We start from the raw sequence: 23,324 nt of genomic DNA on the forward strand, positions 1-23,324 counted from the left end.
GTGATTCATTCAGTGGTGCGTCCTGCCTTCACCCATATGCACCCAATGACTAGTCTACTCCTAAATATAGGACTTAAATGTCTTCACAATATTATGGTGTTATGTACTTCATTTATTAACCAATTTTGAACACTGTTGCCTTAATTTCCCATGTTAAGTAAAACATTGGCAGAGATCTAGCTCACTTGGAATAAATACTGTAAATCAAAGTAGCAAATTGCCAGGCTACATCAAAGAAGTGCAGGTAAAACAATAAAATAAATAAAAACACAAAAACCTATTGTGTCATAATAGTAAATAATACACTAGAGCATTAAAATGTCCTTGTATTTTCTCCATACAGAACAGGAAGAAACAAATTACACAAAGTAGAAGAACACAAATTAACAGACATTAGAATAAAAAAAGCATTTAATCAGTCCAGCAGAAGAAGAAGAAAATGAAAAAGAAGCAGAAATTAAACCTGGCTCAGATTTGGAGAAAATTAAATCCACACTTTTGTTCAAGTGTTGTGGTTGGTGGGAACAAAACATCCGCTTAAAGAGTGGGAAACAGATACAGAGCTCTTTCTCTGCCCAGCTTCATTCGAGATTGTATCAAGTCATTGTAGCACTGATGAATTTCACTCTTTGTTGTTTTTTTTTTTGTGAATCAGAATAAGAATAAATACAACAATAGCAAAATGAGGGATTTTTTGTTTACCATATAGTTCATCCTCCTACCTTGTGATGTACACAAGCCCCACAATGGAACAGTGGAATGCAGTGACGGTTACAGAGGAACCCCAGTCTTTGTCACTTTTAAGGAATCTTAAAATGAAATAACACAACCACACGTGCTTTTCCATGTGTTTTTTATTGAAACACTGAATTAATTTTTGCAACACTGACATGGTTTCCACGCAAATAATGTGAATAAAGGAATAGTAAAATGATCTTAGACAATATGACAGGAACATGATTGAGAGAGGCTTTTGGTCTCCATTGCCAACAACAGTATAATCATCAGACCCAAAATGAAAGATAAATGAATTTGCTGATACAACCTTATCACAAATTAATACAGAAGAAATGAATCCACATGAAAAAAAATTAAGTTCACTGTTCAGATAACATATTTGTTATTTAATTCTCAAACGTGCATATTATTTTTTCATGAAGATATTGTTGCATTTTATTGTGGCTTGCCAATATGATTACCCATACCCAAAGTATATTATAATAAGAGCAAAAAGCTAGCTTAGCACTCATCTTACCATCATGGAAGCTATGGTGCAACACTAAAAGTCTTTAACACTTGAAGCCATTAGAAATTTACAAATCATTTCTAGATACTCTGCACATAGGAAAACATTTTATAAAATCATCATAGAACCAGAAAGGCCTTGTTTTCAAGAATCTCTGAATTCAAAATATAATATAAATTTGCACTGATAGCTGCTATCTTCATTTCTTCTACAATCTATCCTTTGAGGTTGCAAACCAAATAAATTGGCAGTGTTTTTGGCATCAAACTAAAAACAGTTATAAGAAAAAAAACATATTTTTCCATCGCTGTCACCACATACTATGTTTACATGAACAATGAATTGCAGGAGTCACATGATCTCCCATAGCTTTCTGATCTAATTTTTACATGTATTTTCAAATTACAATCAAAGTGAGGTTATATCAGCACCGTAAATCACATTGGTCTTTCTCAATCAAAACACTGTCAAGTCGGACACTGAAAGCTAAAGCTTGATATTTAGTTGCACATAAAGAAGAACTGAAGACAATACCGTTTTACATGTAAACATATCTCTTGACATTTCTTCTCATAAAGCTTATGGTGACATTATACTATGCGAAATTAAATTTGGCAGGATTGCAGGGATAGAGACATGTAACCATAACTGTGTTTGGCGCCATAGAACCACGATATTGTGGTTTGAGTAACCAGATTAGATAGATGAACCTTTGCTTGGCATCTTGTTTTTCTCATGTGCTGCTTTTCCTTGCAGCACTATAGTGAAATGATATCCTTTAATTTAAACATAATTGAATTGTTCTAGTTTAACATCCTACACTCAGTTACACCAATTGTTCCTGCCCCAAAAAGCATTTTCGATTGTGTAGACGTCACCAAACAAAGTGACAAATTCAATTTTCTGCAGTATACTTCTGCCCTAACAAGCTTGCTCTTCCTTCAAGCATTGACAAACACCAATCGGGTGGAGTAGATCAGGTCGGCCAGGTAAAGGACAAAGTTAACACCACTTAGCACAGCCACGGCCATACACTTATCCCAAATACACAACCCTGCACCGCCACAGGTGGAAGGCCTTTGTTTTATTCCCCTGTGTTTGGGGTCAAACTTGAATATGGGCCAGATAATGGTAGCAGACAAATAGAGGACCACGGCCAGAAGTGCATAGGCAGACAGGAAACGGGCGAAAGGGAAGGGAAGACAGCCAGTGCACTCGCCGATACAGAGCATGATGATGGCTGCCGATAGGATGAAGCAAATGCAGTAGACAGCCATGCAGTACTTCAGAGCATCATGATTGTCATACAGTATGGGATCGCTGATGAAGACAAAGATGATGCAGGCCACAAAGGTCTCACACACCTTCAGCAGACCAGGGGCTGTAGCCATGTAACCTGCAACTTCACCAGGCCGTGCCTTGCTGATGCTCACCTCGGTCATGTAGGCAATAGTGGCTAGACAGGAAAAGACAGTTGACACGATACGGTACTTTTGGACTTCAGATGAACCACTGGAACCTTTGAGGAAGTAGAGGGGGAAGATTATGGAGGCGGACAGGCAGAGGAGGGCAGCGTAGCAGGCGAAGGTGATTGGGAAGTTCTTCCAAGAAACAGGGGCTCTGGTCTGAAGGCCAAAGAGCTCCACCAGAATAACGACCAGGGTACCAGCAAAACTGAAGGCCCAGCAGAAGATGCACCAGTCTCCAGTTCCATGATTAAGGCCACCACCGTGTACCGCCACAGAAAAGGCCACGCAGGAGAAGATCAGGGCTGCTAACCGGGCCCACAGGAGGGGGCTGGAGTGCAAAACGATGGCCATGAGGTTAGATTTCTACAGCCACTCAGATCAGGCAATGGAACTATAGGAAGAAAAGATATGTGAGGTTTATGACAACATAGGTTTAGACATCATTTTCCTAATCTTTATTTTTGTTTTACTTTACGAGAATAGTCAAAGCACCGAGAATAAAGCAGCAATGGTAACAGATTGGCGTTGACTGCACTCATCTGGCAATCATCTTTTTTCCTGGATGATCTTAACATCCAGAATAGTCAATGAAGAAGAGATTGGGCAGATTGTTTGACTCAAGCATTCATCCAGGCGTATATCTTCGGTATCAGGTGTGGCCAACCTCCCTCAACTCTACAGACTGTTTGTCATGTTCCAAACATGTCGTTCTTCATTTATTCCACTCTCATGACCACATCTGCTCCAAATACGCTCCAAACCAAAAATGCTAATTTTTCCCCGTCAGAAATGTTTATTTGTAGCTAATATTTAAATTACAAAAGAGATACAGTACTAGAAAGAAAAATGTGTGTCGATAGATTCTCAACTCATGATGTCACATCATCATGAGTTGGGGCTTGGGGTAAGGTAGGTAATTCTCACCTCTAAACACAATGTCAGTTCTAAGGAAAAAGTATGGAGAGGCGCTGCTTTCTAACCCCTAATGTGGTTTTGCCTGCAGAGGTAAAGCATGATATATCATTGGTGCACAGTGCAAAACATTTTTTTTTTCCTAGATTAGAAAAAAGTAAGAAAAAATCATTAGGTCAAGATATTCAAAAACCTGTTGATCCAGAGATTCACTTGAATTGAGGCGTTTTCCACCAACTCAGACTACAACCTCGTGTTCACTTTCTGCAGTTGCGTTGCAACATTCTGCTGTCATTTTCTTCTGTTTCCTGTTGCTAAAAATAATCATCACTAATAGGTCCACTCAAATCATTAGCATGCTCATGGTCCACACGCTTCAAGCTCTGGCTCCAGCTATTTCTGACCTAAAGAAGCCTTTTGGAGAAGAGGCGAAACATCTTAAACCTTAAACAAGTCCAGTAACTTGCTGAGATCAGCCTTGGACACTAAAACCATTGAAAGCTGAGTAAAGTCACATCTAAAAAAAGAAAGAGAGAGGAATATGGGCGGGAAAAAATCAGGCTGAAAAAGGAAGGGTAGGGAGGGGCACTAGGGAAGCCCTATGGCCACAAAAGGACACATAGTTTTAATATGGTGGTGGAGCAGAATAGCAGGAATGAGTCACCACTGGGCCCCACTCTTTTCATCCCACCCCCCTCATTTCTTGTAAGATTTTCCAACTTGTTGATGGGTTCCAGATGTGCTGCACCAAAACTATTGCTGTTGCTGTGAACAACTGCTAACTTTATCATATTTGCCAAGTTATTTATTTTATTGCCTCCCTTTTAGATCTTCCTTGGTGACGTCTTCAATTTTCCATGAATTCTCCTTTCCCCATCCTACCCTCCCAGCTCAGAGCTCCTTGTCTTATTTTTAAATCCGAGTACCAAATATGTCAAATATGAATACCCAATTGGAAAAATCAGGTCTGCCACACTTTGCTTCATGGAAATAAATTATGGAAGAAAATGTGAGAAGAAAATGGCAGAAAGGTAATCAAAAAAAGCAACTAAAGTGTAAGAAAATGTCTTTCCAGAGCGTGGTGTTGAATGCAGAATTTAGGGTGCTTCTCCAAATAGAAAAGCTGGTGACAATAGGTTTCGGGCTTGCAGCAGACCAGCAAACAGGCTGTGACATTGTTATTGTGCATATCCATACAGCATTAAGCACACACACACACACACACACACACACACACACACACACACACACACACACACACACACACACACACACAGCAAAAAAAAAATCATGTGGGCTGCTGTTTGGTTGTCATGACTCAAGACTAACTCGAGTTTTCCAATTTAATCAATTTAAACTATATCCATGGGTTGAAGCACAAGACAACCTGGCAAAACATCCCATAGGCTATAAGTGTGTGTGTGAGTGGTGTGGTGTATTTATGTATGTTTGTGTGAGAGGAAGACAGAGAGAGAAAGAGAGAGAGAGAGACTGTGTGTGACAAGTGAGAGAGAAAGAGGGAAAGTGACACTATTAAATCTAACTGCATTCTTAAAGGTTAAAACACATAATTTTAATTGTAATTATAACTATCCTTTTTATAATTTTATCATTTTGAAGAAAACAGCTTTTCAATGCCGACCCTGACCACCACACCTAAAAGGAAGCTTACATAAAGGGGGTCATAAAGGACAGACTCGATTTTTTTATGTGTACTTTAGGAAAGGAAGGGTTAAAGTCACCATAAAAACATGTGTTGACTAAGTTTTAGGCTCCAGAAGAGATTTATTCATTGGTGGCGATGGTGGGTGTGCTGTGTGCCACACCCAGCTTCTGCCACACAAACCACACTATATCACAACACAAACTTGACACAAAACATGCATGAGAAAACTGTGTGTTCACTATTGCATTTATGGAAGTTTGGAATTTATCAACCACAAACCAATACAAAAGATTTTATAAAATAGTAATAAAGTTGCTTTAGCATCACCAATCAACCACTTTAGCTTTTTCTTACGCATATATTTTATTAGTAGCAAAATCTAACACATAAAAAAAAAATCAATGAAAATGATCAGTGTTTAAGACATGCAGATAAGCAAGACGCAACAAGTCACTGCGGCGCAAAGCCTTCTAAAAGTGATCCAGTCAGAATCTGTGGCTTCTTACCAGACTTATTTACCTTTGTCGATGTTGCTTGCAGACAGGCTCTGTTCGTAGGGACTTCCAGGGAGAGAAAAACGTAGTTTTCAGTGTTCAGCAGCCTGCAGCACTCCGCCCAACAGACCAAGTTAGGCATCAAATGTCTGCACCGTTACTCACGTCGGCCTGCCGATCTCTCCTCCTCCTGCTCCTCCTTTTTGTCCTGCTCTAGACACACCCTTTTGTCATGCTCTGAGTCCAGACTCTAGACACACCGATACACCCAGAAACCTTCATTTTAAATGTTAAAGCGGATCCCTTCGTTCGTTCAAGTTGTTTTCTGCATTTGTATGTGCAACTTATGAGTTAAATAAGATTTAATATATATTTTTCGGCTTGAGCGCACTGGAGTTTGTTAAACAAGAATCAGAGTGCATTCTAAGGCATAAATGTCTAGCAAAGAGCTCTTAAGCTCGCTCTGTTGTCATGAGGAACTCACTTCTATCGCTATGGCCGAAATCATCATCGCAATTTTCGCCCTAATTTTCCAAAGGCACAGTGTGTTTCGGCATATTGTGTGAGGGTTTGTTTTGATTTACGAAGGCAACAGTAACTATGGTAACGACATACAGTATTTACCAATACAATATGCGGGGTTTTGCAAAGGTGTTGCATACTGTCGCCTGCATGTTAGTCATTACTGGAACAGCTGTGTGTTTTGTTTTCAATTTAGTACAGGAACAAATGCCGAACAGATTTTTTTTTCATTTTTGCGTAAACCAGCAACGCCAAAATGTTATATTTTGTAATGAAATTTAAATAAACAATATAAATTCTGTCTAATTTATTTACTATAAATTTACGTATGAGCAAGCTATGTACTTATTTGCAAAATGGAACAAATTTACCATCTTCGGAAACTATTTTTGTCAGGAACTTTGCTGATATCAATCAGCGTGTCAGTCCACGACAGTTTCTCCATTAGTGTCACTAGATGGCGCTAGCTACACTTCCGGTGCCAGGATATGACGCACTTGACAAGCGACATCTTCGCAATAGAAACCTCTGTCCCTGTGGACCGAGGGTGTTTGGAGAGGATAACGTCATGGCGTCTGGGACAGGACAGACTTCCAGTGGACACGATGCAGAATTGGACGAATTGTTGGACAGTCAGTGTTTACATAGAATCTTTGGACCTGGTCACTTTTGGAACAAAACGACCTTTGTCATTTCGAGTCAATATTGTCAATGGCGTTGACAATCGAATAGTTAGACTTTGTAGTGGCAGAAACAATTAAAATGTGGCCTATCTATAACCCGCTAGCTTTGTGATAAAAACGCGTTGATGCTAATGTTAAGGTATTTGACTGTGACCCAGATCAACGGTGCTTATTTTTGGTATTTGTATATTATTATGGAGATTGACAATATTCTACACTGAACATACAGTGAATGCGCAGTTAGTAAAGATTGTTATGTACTTTGAAAGTAGTTGAATAATAGTTTTGACACTTTCAGAAACTTGTTTCCATCTTTCACCTAAAATGCAACCCCTGTCCCACAGGTGCATTAAATGACTTTGAGACTACATCAACTATTAGGTCTACAGGTGCTTCCCCCTCAGACCACAACAATGTAGGGAAGGTGGGTTTATTACCTTTGAAGGGGTGATAAAGTTATTCCCTTCAGCTAAAGGTTATTTAATATGGATATACAAAATTCACGCTTGATACATTTTAACACTCATTCTTTTTCAGCAAGATCTTCTAAGGACTCAAACATTTTCTTGTATACTTCAATATAGCCTCCCTTGCTTGAAGACTGCAAATTCTTTGAGACACTTTTTGAAGGTGAAATGGCTGCACAAGCTAAGGATGACTGGGATAAAGCTATGAGTGAGCTGGCCCACGAAGAGCCAGAACTACTGCAACACTTTCAGAGGCTGTCAGAGGCTGCAGGCAAAGTTGGTAAGGCCTGTAGATATAACCACCGCTATCTGAGTTTTGATCTTGACTTTTAAACAGCTGACTATATTTTATTCAGTTTAACCAAACTTAAAATTTTAGTTGTTTTTATATCGACTTGAAACTTATCAAACTTGACCATGTCATCAGGATCTGACAAGGACCCCTTTGTCATAACCAGATATCTCCCGTGTGGAAATGTCTATTGTTGCCTTTTCAGTAGCGGACTGTTTTGGTTCTGCAAGGTTTGGCCCAGCATGGTTAAGAGAAATGCTTTTTCTTCACACCTGAACTGCCCCCTTGAGGGCAGCTCATAAATGCTGGTGCAGGGTCCAGCAGCAGTTATGGCATATGTTAACTGGTTGTGCAATTCTTGTCATTTGCATGTTTTAAAATGTATTTGTAAATGTGTCTTTAAATATGGGTCAATGGTTAGTGAGCAGATATTAAAAGGTTTTTCTCTACATAAAACGGTAGAGGCGTATTTTAAAAGTCAACAGAAAATTTGATGCCTAATTTTTCTCCTTATTAAACAGTTCCCACACATTTTCGGCCTTTGTGTGAAGCTGAGGCTGCACAGGGTGGAGTTTTACTCCCTCGGAGCTAGATTACAGCTATTTGACTTCACAGTGACCTGCTTTGGGTGGAGCCAGCACACCTTAGTGGCAGAAAAGAAAATCGGCACAGCATGGTCTTGCTTATCACAGGGAAAATGCCTAGTGGCAAAGGGGCATATGAGCCTCAGTTGTGATTGGTTCTTTTTTCACTCTTGTGAAAGAAGGTACCCAAATCTGTTCCTAAAGAACCACAGTTGAGCTGTGTTTTCTGTCTACCAGTCAGAAAATGCTTCCTCTGAGGAACATGGGATCCATATATCCATTAAAAGAGCTGAATGCCGTGATGGGGGTGGATCCTTCATTTATTCCTATGAAAGTTGTTCAGTGGTGAAGCAAAAAATGATCAACTTCTGGGTCTGAGAAATATGCTACGGCGCGTGATCTGTAGCCCCATATGGGCTGAGATAGCCCTGTAGTGTTTGTGAAAAGCAGGCAAAACTAGGCTGTCCCAGCTTAGTCAACAGTTTCCATGGTCATAGCTGTGCGTTCATTAGCCTGCTAGTAGGCTGTGGCTGAGCCGCTGCACGCAGTGACTGTAAAGAGGAGGCAGCATTTAAGTAGATTATAATATATAATAACTCAATCACAAACAAACACAAGAACTAATATCAACCAGTGATCTGTTTCTGCTCTGAGGTGTTAATCTGAGACATAGTTATGATAATTAATTTAAAACCAGGTTCTTGTTGATTGTATACTTTGCGAAGATTAAGATAAGGGCTTACTTTTTAAAAATTAATGTTTCTGTGTTGCGTTATTGAGTCATTACCAGTGAATCTGTAAATATGTTTCTAACTTAATTCAATTCTGAACAGTGACTTTATTAACTTAGCCGTTACATATTGCTGATATTCATTAATCTGATAGAATTAAATGTTCATAAATAGGCTTCTAATTCCATGAAATGAATGTGCAGTTAAGTTGACTATTTTGGATGTGTCACACATGAACATGCAAGCAGGCTCAATTTTGTTGCTCTGATGCGTGTTGAACCACATATACACCTTAATTAAATGTAAACTCAGTTCAGCTTATCTGACACTAAATTAAAAACAATAATGTGCTTCAAATTTAAATGTTATTGCTGCACAGGTACTGACACGGCATCCCAGCAAGAGTTTACTTCTTGTCTGAAAGACACCCTCCGTGGCCTGGCCAAAAATACAGATGGCCTTCAAGTGGGTAAAATGAAACTCAGTCTGTTACTATAAAACTCCTTTTATAAAAACAAGTGATTGAAAAGTTTTAACCATAGAGTCCCCCAACAGACTTCTGGACTAGCTGGAGATGACCTAGTCAAGGCTCTAGAAGACCTGGGATTGGGGGAGGGAGGTGATGGAGGTGGTGATGACAGTAATATCCTGCCCATCATGCAGTCCATCATGCAGAACCTTCTTTCTAAAGAAGTGCTTTACCCATCTCTGAAAGACATCACTGCTAAGGTTTGCATCTGTTTTACTCACTCCTCTGTAATTTCACTATCGGGTGTCCTTTGTGAACATCACTCATCCTCACAGTATCCGAAATGGTTGGAAGCCAACAAGACCAGCCTTAGTTCAGAAGATTACCTACGCTATGAACAGCAAGCTCAAATAATGACAGAAATATGTGGGCACTTTGAGAGGGGAAAGCAAGAATCGGAAAAAGAAAGCACTTTTGAGAATATCATGGACCTCATGCAAAAGGTATGGTAGAACGATTCTGCACTGAACTTTACAGTCTCTGAATAATTCAGAAATTGATAACTTCAACTTTGATTTTCTGATATCCACTGAAATTTCATGTATTTAAAGGCAATGTGTCTTTTATTACCTAATCTGTTATGTAGTATATGAGCAGAATTGAATTGTCTTAATGAGGAAACTCACTGCGTTTTCGTGTCCTGATTCACAGCTTCAAGAACTTGGTCAGCCACCCAGAGAACTAGCAGGGGATGCTGTAAGTCGAGTTTAAAATATGATTAACACTGGGGAAAAAATGCACAACATAATCACATAGTGTGCTTACTATTCTGTACATATAAATAAATGCCAGGATGAACAAAATATTGTGCGCGAGTTGAAAGTATACTGGAATTAAATCATTGAATTGATGACTAATGTCTTTTTTCAAGGCTGTCATGATAAGTAAGTAGGTATGTAGAATAATAACCAGTATTTTGGCTTTGTTTTTCCCATCAAATGTAGAGCAGCCTGAGATGGATATTTGCACAACTTTATTCTAAATCCAAAATAGTGTGCAAAATAACTATTTGCAATATTAGATCGACAAGTATGTGTATTTTCTGCTGCATTTTGTCTCCTAATACTGCAGTTAAAAAGTTAATCTGATAACTTTTTATCGTCAGTTTACATTGCAATTTAACATGTCACGCGTTAAGGGAGCATCAACGTGCTCATCTTTCCCTAGAAAGCATTTTTCTAATTCTTCTTTCTCCTTTAGCCTCCAGGTTTTAATTTTAACCCAGATTCCCTTAATCTGCCAGGAGGTCCTGAGAAAGGGGAAGCAGAGCAGTGCTCTATCATGTGATGTGAGGTGAAGATGGGGGCCATTCGAAGCTCTGAAAACGAGTTACTCAGTGTGCATCAGTGACAGGCAGCAATAAAAGAACCTCATATGGGAGAAGGCCATAAATGCATTTTTCTATGAAATCAGAAAGGTGTAGCTGCTGAGATAACAATAGGAGGTTCCAGATAGAGACCAACAAGGACCGGCCACATGCCAAATACCTGCATTCACTGAACATACGATTGAGAACATTTTAACATTCCCACCTTCAACTGATTCTATAATCTCCTCACAATTTAATTGTTGAAATTAAAAAGGCATGTTTACCCTGCTGTTTATCCTCACGGTTAACTCAAATTCTCACTACACTGCTACTATTGTTGCCTTTATAAAAAAAAAAAATCAGGTCTTCCCGTATAAGAAATTGCTTTTAGTGCAACTAATTTCCCATGATAAATTGCTCCGTGTGAGTCCATTTTTCCTAGCTGCTGATTTGGATTTTAAGTGATTGTGATGTTGATTTTTGGATCCCTTTACTGTGGTTACAGTGATCATTATACTATAGCTACTGTGCATATTGTCCCTTGTAATTCCCAGGGTTTTTTGTAAAGGCTACTGTCTATGATTTGGAGTCCCCTTTATGAAAGAAATATCTGTAATTAAACATGAACATAGTAAATCTTCTAGATTTTTCTGTGATTCTTGATTCATTAATTATAAATTATTTGTAGCAATTATGAAGTGCAAAATTACTAACTCCATATGAGACAAGAAAAGGGGTGCTGTCATGTATAACATCAACAGTTTGCTGTTATTTTGATTTTATTTATTTTTTTGTTGTGGTTGCTTTGTTGCCATAGTGAAAATTCTGCAAATGACATGAGTGCATAAAGAAAGTCAGTTTACTGTATCATCCCTGGTTTTTCAGTTGAGGTGGGAGCATAATCCTTATTGACTTGGCTGATGCAAATGTCCCCAGCAAATGGTTTTAAAAATGAAAAGGTGTATAACAATTGTTTTGTAAACATCTGAAATTAAATATTGTACAACAATGTTTGTTGCATTGACCTTATTTCTCTTTTTCCACATTGTGTTGTATTTGAAGATATCTGTACATTTTATATTTCATGCATTTATGTAAGAAAATGGTTACAATAATATTTTGTTAATGCCTAGCAATAAGGTGTATACATTTCAAAATTGTTATTGTTGATCTTAGCCAGACTGCTCTTCCATCTGCAGCTGGTCCAAAATGTGTCTGCACATCTTTTAATTTGTGTGATTTAGTCTCACTTCATTGGCTTCCTGTTTGCTTTTGAATTGATTTTAAAATTATTTTGCTTTTAAATGTCTTCATGGTTTTAACCCCATTTGTGTGTTTTTGCTTTTATTTCTCTTTGTTTTTACTTGTGTTTTTGGCACAATGTGTAGTAAAGTGTTTAATATAGTTACTTGAGCTGTGTGAATTGTGAGTTGAGAGTGATTACCATCTTATTTGAAATTATTGAAAATTAACATGGAAAAATCAACTAAACACATTGCAGTATTTAATGTCCAAATTGTATTGAGGCGTGAAGAAATAATACAAACCCAAGTTTCAAATTTCGGGAGAAACGGGAATGGTCAGAGATAATCTAGTATCTTGTTTCTTTGGTTTGTTCTTCTACCTATTCTGACCCTCACACCGACACAGTAGGTAGCGGTAATGCTCCTTCTACCATTAGACGCCACCCAATAATAAACACAAAGAAGAAAAACTTCCGCGGTCGTGGAGCTTCCTGCGTCAAATATTGTTCATGACCGGAAGATGGAACGCTCGACGTGTCAGCTTCAGTAAGCTAAATCAGCGAAGTCGATTTAGGTTATCCGAATTTTCCTGTTTGAATATTGTTTGTACAGTTGCGTGGGTTAAACTTATAGCGCAGCTAAAGTTACAACCTGCTTTCCTCTCAAGAAAAGATGTTGACAAAATTTGAAACCAAGTCCGCTCGTGTTAAAGGTAAGATCTCGCTAGCGGCAGGTAACACTGGAGCTATCGTTAGCGAATCTACTACAAAGCTAAAATATATATTTTGCACCTTATAATTATTATTATTTCAGTAAAAGACATATTCAAAAGTCTTTTTCAATAACTGATGTCGTACCAGTCGCACATTTGCAACAAAGACATGTTTTGCTTTTTAATAGGAAGTGCATATAGCTAACGGCTACAGTGAAAGCATATAGCTAACGCAAGTTTTTTTTGTTTTTAATTGGATCTTTTTATTTGTTAATAACAACACGGCAGAATATCTGTTCGTTGTATTACAAGTTAATACGTTTGTATTATGTTGTAAATGAATAAGTGTCTAATTTTCAGGCCTTAGTTTCCATCCCAAGAGACCATGGGTTCTTGCAAGTTTGCACAACGGCGTCATCCAGCTGTGGGACTATCGGATGTGTACGCTGATTGACAAATTTGACGAACATGATGGTAATCTATAGATAGGACCAATCCATTATAATAGTTATATTCTGTTAAAAAAATTGATGTATTAATGTAACTTGCATGTCTTTCCTTACAGGGCCCGTTCGAGGAATTGATTTCCACAAACAGCAGCCTCTGTTTGTGTCTGGAGGAGATGACTATAAAATTAAGGTGATTATTTTCCAATGCTCATTAAAACCTGGTACCTGCCCCTAAATTATTGTACGTACATTTGTTCATCATATCTTCATGTACATATACTTCATCAGATTTGTAGTTTGTATAAAAACAGTAATTTTCCCATTGGAGATTAGTATTAGATATTATTCGATGCTTACTTCGAGTAGGTATGGAACTACAAGCTGAGGCGCTGCCTCTTCACTCTTCTTGGGCATCTGGACTATATCAGAACCACCTTCTTCCATCATGTGAGTTGTTTTGAGCCTATCCTGTAAACTACACTAGACATAACCTTGAAATTCATGACATTATTTTATGCTCTCTGTAGGAGTATCCCTGGATTCTGAGTGCCTCAGATGACCAGACAATTCGCATTTGGAACTGGCAGTCCAGGACCTGTGTCTGGTATATTACAATGAAATTTGTAGTAGGAAAATGCAGTTTTAAAACTACAGTTAGATTAAGATATTTTGTATCAGTTTTTTTGTTTGCAACAAACCTTACGTGTGTCTGTGTGTGTGTGTGTGTGTGCGCGCGCGCGCGTGCGTGCGTGCGTGCATGTGCACATTTCTTAAAAGTGCGTTGTCTTGTATTTTTTAATATATTTTTTTCTCTTTGGTAACCAGTGTGCTGACGGGCCATAATCACTATGTGATGTGTGCCCAGTTCCACCCATCTGAAGACCTGGTTGTGTCTGCCAGTCTGGACCAGACCGTGCGAGTGTGGGATATTTCCGGTGAGAGCCTGGGATTGATGGATACAAGGACAATGGGCTGGGTTGTGGAAGAGTTAAAAGCAATGGGTGGATGGTGAGGAAGAAGCAGTAAAATGACTGGTCCTGCATTGCTTCTTCCTCACTTATGTATTAAGGACAAATCTGTGTGGGCTGTTTGCTGACACACCTTTCCTATAACACTTTTTATAGTGTGGTATTAGCTGGTGTGATACTGCACTGTAAACTGATGTCTCGAGGATTTAGAAGGGGTGTTTCTGTGCCTGTGCATGACCTTTCTTCAACTTTTTTGAACTTTATTCAACTTTTTATTGGTGTGTGTGTGTGTGTGTGTGTGTGTGTGCGCGTGTGTGTGTGTGTGTGTGTGTGTGAGAGAAAGAGAGATTATCATGGCTTAACATGACTTAGAACCTTTCAATTTTACATTCACATTTAGCATGTGGGAAGGCTTTCATGACAAGGGGACTTTATTTTATAATTTTGTTTCGATAACTTGCACCAAAGAAAAGCAACCCTAACTACTAACTGGCATGAAATGGCACCTCTTACAAACATGCTTTTTTTTTTTTAAAAAAAAAAGGTTTTATAATTAGACTGGCATGGCATTAGTACATCTGTCTCTGCAATTGCAAATTAACCTGAAATGCAGAAAAGTATGTTGGTGACAGTTAAAATTCTTACATTATTACTCTAATGTGTAGGCCTAGGTATAAGCTTTGATGCATCATCTTTTAATTTGCATGTTAATTTCTCAGATAAAACATGCAAATATCAACAATCTGTTATTTATAACTTTTTAACAACCCATCAGAATATGTCTTAAACACCAACCATCCCATGAGATTGTTCCACACACTGCTCCACATCTTCCTGAAACCCATACTCTCAATGGAAACATCCACATCTGCACAAAAGTTCCTAGTGCCATTTCTGTCTTCCTTCAGCTTTCCTTATCGTGCAACTGTCTGTTCACCACATTATGTTATGGACAAGACAACATGAATACAAGCTGTGTTTTCCAAAAACATAGATTTGTCTAGAATAACATAGCATAGCTTGTGTTGATGTTTCTTGTTCCTGTGTGTGTTCAGCAGTTCTCCCCATGAATTATTTTACTGTGTTGCCTCCCCTTATAATGATCCTGATCTGTATTCTATTTTAAGTGTCTGTTTTTCCTCTCCAATTTGTGGTTGGGGGTCTTTCTATGAATGCATTACCCTGAATATTGGTTCCAGGTCTGAGGAAGAAGAATCTGTCTCCTGGTGCAGTGGAGACTGAGGTGCGAGGGATCTCTGGTGTAGACTTGTTTGGTGTCTCTGATGCTGTTGTCAAGCATGTTCTTGAGGTAATACTCTTAATCTTTATAATTTGGGTTCTGTCGGGCTAAATAAATATATAAACTGTGGTCGTGCCATGATGTGTTGAATGTCATTGGCAATGGCAGTTAAAAGATTGATTGATCAATCCTAAAAATAACAAAAATGGTTATTTTCAGTAATTTGTTGCTATTAATCTGTGCTCACTAAGAAGGGCATAATGTATGCTCTACTTTTTAATGCTGTTGTTTCTACATTTGTAGGTATTTAATGTTTAAGCCTTATTTTCTTCAAATAACTAAACAAATGAAAAGTGTGGCACTAGATGTTTTTTTTATTGGTTTAACACAAAGCAGGGATGTTTCTGGTTAAAGTATGATGATTTCAGTTACTTTTCTGTAGTTGATCTGTATGAAACGTGTTCATTTTGTCATAGATGGGCTCTCATGTTTTTCTATTTAGGGACACGATAGGGGTGTTAACTGGGCTGCCTTTCATCCCAGCATGCCCCTTATTGTATCTGGAGCTGATGACAGGCAGGTCAAGATCTGGAGAATGAATGGTAAATGACCTGCACATGCATACAACAGGCTATTTCACAGTGGTTGTTACAGCTGACACCCTGTAGATGTGTTACATCAGATTGAAAGTTAAAACAAAAGCTTATGTTGTAAGAACTTCAGTTTCCCTTTGCCACATTCCAGAATCCAAAGCTTGGGAGCTCGATACATGTCGTGGTCACTACAACAATGTGTCCTGTGCTGTGTTCCATCCACGGCAAGAGCTCATCCTATCCAATTCCGAGGATAAGAGCATCCGAGTGTGGGATATGTCCAAAAGGACTGGAGTGCAGACCTTTCGAAGGGACCATGATCGTTTCTGGGTTCTCGGAGCTCACCCAAACCTCAACCTATTTGCTGCTGGTTGGTTTTTCGTTTGATCTGTATTTAGCAATGTACTCACGTTATTTTTTGATCAATCCTCATCGACAAATCCATCAAAGTTCTCATCTTCTGTATCCAAAATGAATGAAATGATTCTGAAATTGCTTTTGCGAAAACCGGTAAGCCAAAAAGCATTTACAGATTTTGGAACTTGGTGCACACATTAGGCTCACCGCATTATAAGGCACCCCGTCCATTTTGGAGAAAATTTATGTTACTTTTAAGTGTGCCTTATAGTCGCGAAAATACGGTACTTATAAAAGACTAAGATTCTTAATATGTGGTTCATCATTTTAGTGTAAAAAATAATAAAACTACACATTTATTGCCTCAAAATACATACAGTTGCATCACTTGTTAGATGGTTCGCTATTAAAATGTTTTTGTATGTTTCACAGTTATATAACTTGTTTGTATACCATTTCTCCTTTAGGGCATGACAGTGGTATGATTGTGTTCAAGCTGGAGCGTGAACGCCCGGCGTATGCTGTGCACGGCAACATGTTATACTATGTCAAGGACCGTTTCCTCCGCCAGCTAGACTTCAACAGCAGCAAAGACACTGCTGTCATGCAGTTACGCAGGTAGGTCACATTCCTCAGAAACAGAGTGCAAATAACTCAGTATTTTAGAATAATATTCTCTTTTTTTAATCACCCTAGTGGGTCTAAGTTCCCTGTGTTCAGCATGTCTTACAACCCTGCAGAGAATGCTGTACTCCTCTGTACTGTAAGTATGTTTTAAATGAAACAATTGTTTCAATAATATTTAGCAATGCAGAGAGATGCTTAAGTATGTTATTTGTGGTGTTGAATGTCAATCTATCTTCCTTCTACAGAGAGCGACCAACCTCGAGAACAGCACCTATGACTTGTACTCTATTCCTAAAGAAAGTGATTCTCAGAACCCTGATGGTAATAAAGTCATTAAGCTTGACTCGTCTTCTGTATACTCTCTTGATTTGTAAAGCGTTAAGAAATTATCAACAAAGCATACCTCTGTGCATTTACTGCATTGACTGTGTTTTTTTTTAAAAATCTCAGCACCTGAAGGAAAGAGGTCTTCTGGTTTGACTGCCGTCTGGGTAGCCAGGAACAGATTTGCCGTCTTGGATCGAATGCACTCTGTAAGTGTATTTGGCCATTTTAAAGTCATAATGTGTTGTTGTTCATTGTTTAATATTCACAATGTGTGTTCCTTTTTTTTGTAGCTGTTGATTAAGAACCTGAAAAATGAAATTGTTAAGAAAGTTCAAGTCCCAAACTGTGAGGAGATCTTTTATGCTGGGACAGGATCATTACTTCTGCGTGATGCTGATGGTGTCACACTGTTTGATGTTCAGCAAAAGCGGTCTCTGGCCACTGTCAAGGTGGCCAAGGTCAAGTATGTAGTGTGGAGTGCTGACACAAGCCATGTGGCTCTGCTCGCTAAACACGGTGAGTAAATAAGAATAGGAACTGTATTATCTTCCTTTTTTTCCAAATGTAATTTTGGTTTCCTGAGTTGAGGCTTTAATGCATTAGTTAGACTTGGAGTCAAGTTTGCATTAAAGGGAACAAAGTGATGTTTATATATTTATACTGTATTGCTTAAAAAAGGACATACTCAGCTCATGGCTTTATTTTATGTAAGGTGTGTTTAAAACCCATAGTTAATAACTGTAACTATATTTAAATAATCTACTGCACTATATCTTAGAAATGTAATATGGCTGTGTATTGTGTTTGTTTAGAATTGCATTATCAGCAGAGTTGAAGTAAACGTGGTAACTATGCGGCACGATTGAATTATTTTACCAAAGCCAACTCTGATATTAATTGCATTACAAGAATCCACACAATTATGCACAACAACCTGCTTCTTGACAGTTGCTTTAATTTTACTTATTTGGTTTTTATCCCTGAACAATAGCGATCATGATCTGTAACCGTAAGATGGAGAGTCTGTGCAACATTCATGAAAACATCAGAGTGAAGAGCGGAGCCTGGGATGAGAGTGGGGTTTTCATCTACACCACTTCTAACCACATTAAATATGCTCTTACCTCTGGGTAGGTGCTTCTTTTAAAGGTTTAAAGAGCATATTGCAGTTTAAAATTTTTGGAAAATATCTGACATGTAACTTGTCGAAAAATAAATAAAAATTACCATTTGAAACTTTCAGTGAGGCTTAAAAATGTTTTTCAAGACATGAGGGCACAAATTTAACAGAAAAAGTGACTTTTTTTGAAACCAAAACCCAACCCATTACCATGATTTTTGGTAATTAACAGCTGAAGCAGGACTAAATATCTTATTTAATTTGTGCATTAACTTCTGTTTTATTTTGCCATAGCGATCATGGCATCATCCGGACACTTGATCTGCCCATCTATGTTACCCGTGTAAGAGGAAACAGCGTGTACTGTTTGGACAGAGAGTGCAGGCCACGGGTTCTCACCATTGACCCAACAGAATACCGCTTTAAACTTGCCCTGGTGAACCGCAAATATGATGAGGTGAGTCTGTGGATTTAGCCATTTGTAGCATTCAATAGCCATAAGCATTATACCCAACATGTCTTAAGTATTTTCAGTATGTGCAGCTTTGAAGGAATTCTCTTATACAGTCCCTAAAATCTGTATACACATTATCCTTCCAGGTGCTTCACATGGTTCGCAATGCCAAGTTGGTGGGCCAGTCTATCATTGCCTACCTGCAGAAGAAGGGCTATCCTGAGGTGGCTCTACACTTTGTCAAAGATGAGAAGACACGCTTTAGTTTGGCTCTGGAATGTGGAAACATTGAGGTGAAGCAATTCTTTCTTGCACAATGATAATGTTGAATGTATTTTAAAACTTAGATCAGTTCTTTGTTTTTGCCCTACCCAAAAATGTTGTTGAACCTCTTGTCGATGCACTTGTAGGTAGCTCTGGAAGCTGCAAAGGCTCTGGATGACCGGAGCTGCTGGGAACGCCTTGGTGAAGCTGCCCTGCTGCAGGGCCACCACCAAGTTGTGGAAATGTGCTACCAGAGGACAAAGAACTTTGACAAACTTACATTCCTTTACCTCATCACTGGAAATTTGTCAAAGCTGCGCAAGATGATGAAGATTGGTGAGCAGAGATGATGAGGATATTTGGTTGGTTATATGTTGATGAAGTAATATTAATGCCATCTCAAAATTATAGCTGAGATCAGGAAGGACATGAGTGGCCAATACCAGGCAGCACTTTATTTGGGAGATGCCATTGAGAGGGTCCGCATCTTGAAGAACTGTGGACAGAGTGAGTACATTGTTTTTCTCGTAATAATCATCATGTGTACACAACACTTTACATGGTCTGTCTGTGTTTTCAGAGTCTTTGGCGTACTTGACTGCTGCCACACACGGCCTGGATGAAGAAGCTGAGGCACTTAAGGAGACCTTTGACCCAGAAAAAGAGATGGTATGGAAAACATAATTCCGAAACAGCGTTTATGCAAGTTTGGCCACTAAAATCGTGCATTTGTTGATGAAAACCAAAATGACAAAACAAATCTTTAAAATAATAGTGACTCTTGTGTCTTTTAGTTGCCAGACATCGATCCCAATGCACAACTGCTGCAGCCACCTCCACCCATCAATCCTCTTGACACCAATTGGCCTCTGCTCACTGTGTCAAAGGGTTTCTTTGAAGGAGTCATTGCAGGAAAGGGTAAGTAAAAAAAATAAATAATTATATATACATATATATACATACATATATATATAAAATACATATCTATATATGTATTTTATGCATATATATATATATATAATACAGGGAAGACGGGTCAGATGGCTGCTGACCTGGACATGGATGTCTCTGGGGCTGAAGGCTGGGGAGATGATGCTGAGCTCCAGCTGGATGAGGGTAAATCCATCTTAACTAAATGACACTATTTATACTATAAGACAATTCAAGATATTCCTTGAGTGGGTGACACATCATAATTACTTCTTGTATATAAATTGCCTTGGCTAATCTTTTGTCAGATGGCTACATGGATGCCCAGGAAGGATTTAGTGATGAAGGAATGGGAAAAGAGGAGGGAGGAGGCTGGGAAGTGGAGGAAGACTTGGACCTTCCGCCAGAGCTGGTGACAAAAGAAAATGATTAATGGCTTGGCCACTTACAGATTCAAGAACAGCTATAAGAAATGCCCATTAGCTTTTTCACCTCTCAATTTTAATTCTGTATTTGAATATCTTTCAAACACCAGGATGTGCCAGCTGGTGGAGCTGGAAGAGCCGAAGATGGCTTCTTTGTCCCCCCAACCAAGGGTATAAGTCCCACACAGATGTGGTGCAACAACTCCCAGCTGCCAGTGGACCACATCTTGGCTGGTTCTTTTGAAACTGCTATGAGAGTATGTGCACAACCTATTATTTCTTTGCTTTTTAAAATGCAGCTTTCAGAAAAGCTTAAATTAACTATCCCTCTGCACTACAGTTGCTCCATGATCAGGTGGGAGTTGTCAATTTTGGCCCCTATAAGACACTGTTCATGCAGACATTGTCCAGGGGCCGGACATGTTACCTGGGTCTGCCCTCACTACCTTGCCTTCGTGGTCATCCCCAGAGAAACTGGAAGGTACAGATGTTAATTTTATTTACTGGAAATAAAAAGGGTGTTTGTCAACAACAGTCTTTACACAGTTCATCTTTGACAACTATTATCTTCTAAATCTGTGTCCTTTCTTTCTTTTATTTTTAGGACTGTGGAGCAAAGCAAGGCCTCCCCGCTGTGGGCTTGCGTCTCTCTGACCTCATCACTCGTCTTCAGCAGTGTTACCAGTTAACCACTGCTGGTCGGTTTGAGGAGGCTGTGGAACGCTTCAGATCCATTCTATTGTCAGTGCCTCTACTGGTAGTTGACAACAAACAGGAAATTGCAGAGGTGAGCAACACTGTGGATTGTGTCCTACATATCCCTTTTTAAATATTCAGTTTTCACTAGTTTTGTACTTGCTCTCTGTATTCCAGGCCCAGCAACTGATCACAATTTGCAGAGAATATATAGTGGGTCTGACCATGGAGATAGAGAGAAAGAAGTTACCTAAAGACACATTAGAGGACCAGAAGAGGCTGTGTGAGGTAAAAATTGGGTTTGATTAACAGCAAAATTTCTTGTGTTCCGGCGAGGTGTTGATTTGCCACATATTTAATTCACACGATTTTCTGTTTCATCCACCCCGTGTATAGATGGCTGCTTATTTTACCCATTGCAATCTCCAGCCAGTCCACATGGTTCTAGTGTTGCGCACAGCTCTGAACTTATTCTTCAAACTTCGGAACTTCAAAACAGCTGCTGGGTTTGCTTGCCGCCTACTCGAGCTGGGACCTAATCCAACTGTTGCGCAACAGGTTGGTTTTTGACAAATCAGTGGTTACATTTAGCATACTGTTTTCCCATATATTAACTCAGTATCTGAGTGAGCAAAACATACGCACCTGGCACTTCATTCTAGATAACATTATTTTTCAACTTTAGTGTTAGCTGATATTTTAATAGTTGTTCATATTTGGGTGATTTTTGATCCGTCAAAAACCGCTGACTGGAAATCTGTACTAGCAGCAAATGTAGCATATTTTTCTTATTGAGTAAAAATTTTCTCATTGACACGCATTCAAACCATTATCATTGATCCATTTGCCGTGAGGGCATAGATCATGAATTGTTTGATGTTGGGCTTTCCTTTGAGAGCTGAGCCCTTACATTTTCACCCAGACATATTTTTCATTCAGTAATATCAATCTTGCAATATACGGAAGAGGAGAAGTAAACTAATTCAGTGTTTAGTATTTTTGTTCATGGCTTGAGTTGAAGAAATACAAAAAAAAACAAAATTGCAAATATGAATTTCCGCATACATATGTGCATATTATACACTTTTGGTTAGGAAGAACCTCAATGGGAAAAACACTGAAGAGTTTACTTGATGAATGTTTGTTTTGTTTTCAAACTTAGACGCGCAAGATATTGGCTGCCTGTGAGAAGACCCCAACCGATGCCCATCAGTTGAACTATGACCCCCATAATCCGTTTGATTTGTGCGCTGCCTCTTTTATTCCTCTGTACCGTGGACGTCCTGTTGAGAAGTGCCCGCTGTCTGGTGCTTGCTACTGTCCCACATACAAAGGCCAGCTCTGCAGGGTCACACAGGTATGCTGAGAAGATAAGGATAAAGCCAAAAGCCAGAATTTTAAAAAAAATCCCAGAAATGTAAAAAAAAACATTAATTACTGTCTTAAGGAAGTAAGCTTTTTGTTTTGTTTTGTTTGATAAAAAGCACAATGATAAGAGAAAGATGCATAGGGTGGTTTCTTTAATGATTAATTTTACCTTACTTTTTAGGTGACTGAGATTGGCAAAGATGTCATTGGACTACGCGTGAGCCCACTACAATTCCGTTAGATGAGGTTGGAAAAATAAGATGAAGAGACCAGGCAAAGTACCACATCCACTCTAGGATTAATGACGGTAGCCATGAAAAAATAAAAATGAGAATCTCTTTCCTTTATGATTAACCTTCTGTATAACTTTACATGTAGTCCTGTGCATAATCTTAAAAACGACTTGTCTACTTTAAGAGAGTGTTATGTCAGTGATGAACAATTCTCTATCTGGGTAAAAAATAAAGATGTATAATAAGTATTACAGTGTCTCTGTGTAAATTCTCAGTCATCCAGGTCATTGTATCCAAGGTAGTTTTCTCTGTCAACTGGACTGGGTTTCTTCTCTTGAAGACGTTTCGCCTTCTATCCAGAAGGCTTCTTCAGTTCTGAAATCGCTGGGGAGAGAGCTTGAAAATATATAGCC

The 23,324-nt window shown here is 38.8% G+C and overlaps 3 protein-coding genes across 4 annotated transcripts; 2 read left to right on the forward strand and 1 right to left on the reverse strand.

Moving 5' to 3' along the window:
• Nucleotides 1-836: 836 nt before the first annotated feature.
• myadmb (myeloid associated differentiation marker b) lies at nucleotides 837-5,970 on the reverse strand. Of its 2 annotated transcripts, none has more exons than XM_011619560.2 (2): nucleotides 5,813-5,970; nucleotides 837-3,106 (listed from the first exon to the last, which is right to left on the reverse strand). In XM_011619560.2, exon 2 carries the CDS (start codon nucleotides 3,064-3,066, stop codon nucleotides 2,188-2,190), a length of 879 nt encoding a protein of 292 aa, XP_011617862.1. In that variant the 5' UTR covers nucleotides 3,067-3,106; nucleotides 5,813-5,970; the 3' UTR covers nucleotides 837-2,187. The 2 variants fall into 2 exon arrangements, with proteins under 2 accessions (XP_011617862.1, XP_011617863.1); XM_011619561.2 differs by having other exon boundaries at nucleotides 5,800-5,952.
• Nucleotides 5,971-6,751: 781 nt separating this feature from the next.
• Nucleotides 6,752-11,913, forward strand: pex19 (peroxisomal biogenesis factor 19). Its single transcript, XM_003978235.3, has 8 exons — nucleotides 6,752-6,941; nucleotides 7,337-7,416; nucleotides 7,577-7,739; nucleotides 9,446-9,531; nucleotides 9,622-9,795; nucleotides 9,871-10,038; nucleotides 10,247-10,291; nucleotides 10,796-11,913. Exons 1-8 carry the CDS (start codon nucleotides 6,767-6,769, stop codon nucleotides 10,880-10,882), a joined length of 978 nt encoding a protein of 325 aa, XP_003978284.2. The 5' UTR covers nucleotides 6,752-6,766; the 3' UTR covers nucleotides 10,883-11,913.
• A 721-nt stretch (nucleotides 11,914-12,634) lies between these two features.
• Nucleotides 12,635-23,159, forward strand: copa (COPI coat complex subunit alpha). Its single transcript, XM_003978234.2, has 30 exons — nucleotides 12,635-12,860; nucleotides 13,221-13,334; nucleotides 13,426-13,499; nucleotides 13,676-13,756; nucleotides 13,837-13,913; nucleotides 14,135-14,244; nucleotides 15,477-15,586; nucleotides 16,020-16,119; nucleotides 16,262-16,480; nucleotides 16,935-17,085; nucleotides 17,164-17,230; nucleotides 17,340-17,415; nucleotides 17,545-17,627; nucleotides 17,712-17,937; nucleotides 18,413-18,551; nucleotides 18,836-18,998; nucleotides 19,142-19,288; nucleotides 19,406-19,595; nucleotides 19,671-19,766; nucleotides 19,840-19,928; nucleotides 20,054-20,177; nucleotides 20,286-20,375; nucleotides 20,498-20,601; nucleotides 20,725-20,871; nucleotides 20,955-21,095; nucleotides 21,219-21,401; nucleotides 21,488-21,598; nucleotides 21,707-21,868; nucleotides 22,473-22,667; nucleotides 22,860-23,159. The coding sequence occupies exons 1-30, from the start codon at nucleotides 12,821-12,823 to the stop codon at nucleotides 22,917-22,919; spliced, it is 3,669 nt and encodes a 1,222-aa protein (XP_003978283.1). The 5' UTR covers nucleotides 12,635-12,820; the 3' UTR covers nucleotides 22,920-23,159.
• The last annotated feature ends 165 nt before the right edge of the window (nucleotides 23,160-23,324 follow it).

This window comes from Takifugu rubripes, chromosome 22 (genome assembly GCF_901000725.2).
Source record: "Takifugu rubripes chromosome 22, fTakRub1.2, whole genome shotgun sequence".
Classification (NCBI taxonomy): Eukaryota; Metazoa; Chordata; class Actinopteri; order Tetraodontiformes; family Tetraodontidae; genus Takifugu; species Takifugu rubripes.

Coding starts and splice junctions, on each gene's coding strand:
- pex19 (XM_003978235.3), top strand. CDS start 6,767: ATGGCGCTAGCTACACTTCCGGTGCCAGGATATGACGCACTTGACAAG. Junction 7,740..9,445: donor AGAGGCTGCAGGCAAAGTTG/GTAAGGCCTGTA, acceptor ATTGCTGCACAG/GTACTGACACGGCATCCCAG. Junction 9,532..9,621: donor AAAATACAGATGGCCTTCAA/GTGGGTAAAATG, acceptor GTCCCCCAACAG/ACTTCTGGACTAGCTGGAGA.
- myadmb (XM_011619560.2), bottom strand. CDS start 3,066: ATGGCCATCGTTTTGCACTCCAGCCCCCTCCTGTGGGCCCGGTTAGCA.
- copa (XM_003978234.2), top strand. CDS start 12,821: ATGTTGACAAAATTTGAAACCAAGTCCGCTCGTGTTAAAG. Junction 19,596..19,670: donor GCGCAAGATGATGAAGATTG/GTGAGCAGAGAT, acceptor TCAAAATTATAG/CTGAGATCAGGAAGGACATG. Junction 22,668..22,859: donor AGCTCTGCAGGGTCACACAG/GTATGCTGAGAA, acceptor CTTACTTTTTAG/GTGACTGAGATTGGCAAAGA.